This window comes from Lepisma saccharinum, unplaced genomic scaffold (assembly GCF_977018435.1).
Source record: "Lepisma saccharinum unplaced genomic scaffold, izLepSacc3.1 HAP1_SCAFFOLD_818, whole genome shotgun sequence".
NCBI lineage: Eukaryota > Metazoa > Arthropoda > Insecta > Zygentoma > Lepismatidae > Lepisma > Lepisma saccharinum.
Window position 1 is genome coordinate 17,200 of NW_028143481.1, and position 2,842 is coordinate 20,041.

A 2,842-nucleotide genomic window follows, 5' to 3' on the forward strand; every position below is an offset into this window, starting at 1 on the left:
AACAGATGAAGGACGTCAGCGAGAACTCACACATGACTGCATCGCTACAGCGGCAATATTTGCAAATGGTACTTACTTTACGAATACGCCTCGTACACTGATATAAATTCATATCTTATGGAGTCTCATATTTCAACTTAAAATTTCAGACCCAAATCACTTCCAATAGCAATAGGATTTCTTTCTTGCAGCTCAACACTAGCGACAGCATTCTGCTCTGCAACAAAGAATAGTGAAACTACTCTAGAATCTACAAGGGAAGCAGAATCTACAAAATCTTCAATCTCGGAAGGTTTTTCCATTTGGAATGAGGGAAGTAATTTGTTTAATGATAAATGTCAACTTGCAGTTCACATGCGAAATCATACTAGTTCAAAATCTTTTGACTTCTCAATGCGCAAGGAATCATTTAAGGAGATAAAATGTCTCATGGAATATAGAGGAGTTCATAGTGGTGAAAAGTTTTCTGTATGTTCAACCAGTATCAATCCTTTTGAATTGAAACGAAGTTTTAGAAAGCATTGGAAAACTCCTAATGTTGAAACGAAGGAAGATCTTAAAAAACCTTCCACAACTCATACTGGAGAGAAGCCCTTTTTGTGTTCTTCATGTAACAAATCATTTACACAGAAGCAACATCTTGAAAATCATTTAACAATTCATACCGGAGAGAAATCCTATGTATGTTCAACATGCAACAAATCATTTACACAGAAGGGAAATCTTAGAAAACATTTAAGAATTCATACTGGAAAGAAGCCCTGTGTGTGTTCAACATGTAACAAATCATTTACACAGAAGCAAAGTCTTCAAAAACATTTAAGAATTCATACTGGAGAGAAGCCCTATGTGTGTTCAACATGCAACAAATCATTTAGACTAAAGGAATATCTTGAATATCATTTAAGAATTCATACTGGAGAGAAGCCATATGTGTGTTCAACATGTAACAAATCATTTACACGCAAGGAATGTCTTGGAATTCATTTAATATGTCATACTGGAGAGAAACCTTATATGTGTTCAACATGCAACAAATCATTTCCACGGAAGGAAAATCTTAGAAAACATTTAACAATCCATACTGGAAAGAAGTCCTATGTGTGTTCAACATGTAACAAATCATTTACACGGAAGCAACATCTTCAAAATCATTTAAGAATTCATACTGGAGAGAAGCCCTATGTGTGTTCAACATGTAACAAATCATTTACACGCAAGGAATGTCTTGGAATTCATTTAATATGTCATACTGGAGAGAAACCTTATATGTGTTCAACATGCAACAAATCATTTCCACGGAAGGAAAATCTTAGAAAACATTTAACAATCCATACTGGAAAGAAGTCCTATGTGTGTTCAACATGTAACAAATCATTTACACGGAAGCAACATCTTCAAAATCATTTAAGAATTCATACTGGAGAGAAGCCCTATGTGTGTTCAACATGCAAAAAATCATTTGGACTGAAGGAATATCTTGAATATCATTTAAGAATTCATACCGGAGAGAAACCCTATGTATGTTCAACATGCAACAAATCATTTACACAGAAGGAAAATCTTAGAAAACATTTAATAATTCATACTCGAGAGAAGCCCTGTGTGTGTTCAACATGTAACAAATCATTTACACAGAAGCAAAGTCTTCAAAAACATTTAATAATTCATACTGGAGAGAAGCCCTATGTGTGTTCAACATGTAACAAATCATTTACACAGAAACAAAGTCTTCAAAAACATTTAAGAATTCATACTGGAGAGAAGCCCTATGTGTGTTCAACATGCAATAAATCATTTACACAGAAGGAGAATCTTAAAAAACATTTAAGAATTCATACTGGAGAGAAGCCCAAGGTGTGTTCGTATGCAACAAATCATTTACACGCAAGGGACATCTTGAAAGACATTTAAGAATTCATACTGGAGAGAAGCCATATGTATGTTCAACATGTAAAAAATAATTTACACAGAAGCAACATCTTCAAAATCATTTAAGAATTCATACTGGAGAGAAGCCATATGTGTGTTCAACATGTAACAAATCATTTACACGCAAGGAATGTCTTGGAATTCATTTAATATGTCATACTGGAGAGAAACCTTATATGTGTTCAACATGCAACAAATCATTTCCACGGAAGGAAAATCTTAGAAAACATTTAACAATCCATACTGGAAAGAAGTCCTATGTGTGTTCAACATGTAACAAATCATTTACACGGAAGCAACATCTTCAAAATCATTTAAGAATTCATACTGGAGAGAAGCCCTATGTGTGTTCAACATGCAAAAAATCATTTGGACTGAAGGAATATCTTGAATATCATTTAAGAATTCATACCGGAGAGAAACCCTATGTATGTTCAACATGCAACAAATCATTTACACAGAAGGAAAATCTTAGAAAACATTTAATAATTCATACTGGAGAGAAGCCCTGTGTGTGTTCAACATGTAACAAATCATTTACACAGAAGCAAAGTCTTCAAAAACATTTAATAATTCATACTGGAGAGAAGCCCTGTGTGTGTTCAACATGTAACAAATCATTTACACAGAAACAAAGTCTTCAAAAACATTTAAGAATTCATACTGGAGAGAAGCCCTATGTGTGTTCAACATGCAATAAATCATTTACACAGAAGGAGAATCTTAAAAAACATTTAAGAATTCATACTGGAGAGAAGCCCAAGGTGTGTTCGTATGCAACAAATCATTTACACGCAAGGGACATCTTGAAAGACATTTAAGAATTCATACTGGAGAGAAGCCATATGTGTGTTCAACATGTAAAAAATAATTTACACAGAAGCAACATCTTCAAAATCATTTAAGAATT

At 33.7% G+C, this 2,842-nt stretch overlaps 1 protein-coding gene across 1 annotated transcript; it reads left to right on the forward strand.

The window, feature by feature from the left end:
* The first annotated feature begins 215 nt into the window (after positions 1-215).
* On the forward strand, positions 216-1,914 carry LOC145983337 (uncharacterized). The gene has a single exon (XM_083116478.1). It carries the CDS (start codon positions 355-357, stop codon positions 1,912-1,914), a length of 1,560 nt encoding a protein of 519 aa, XP_082972604.1. The 5' UTR covers positions 216-354.
* The last annotated feature ends 928 nt before the right edge of the window (positions 1,915-2,842 follow it).

What these genes read in the sequence shown, in the direction of transcription:
- LOC145983337 (XM_083116478.1), top strand. Translation starts at nt 355, where the DNA reads ATGCGAAATCATACTAGTTCAAAATCTTTTGACTTCTCAATGCGCAAG.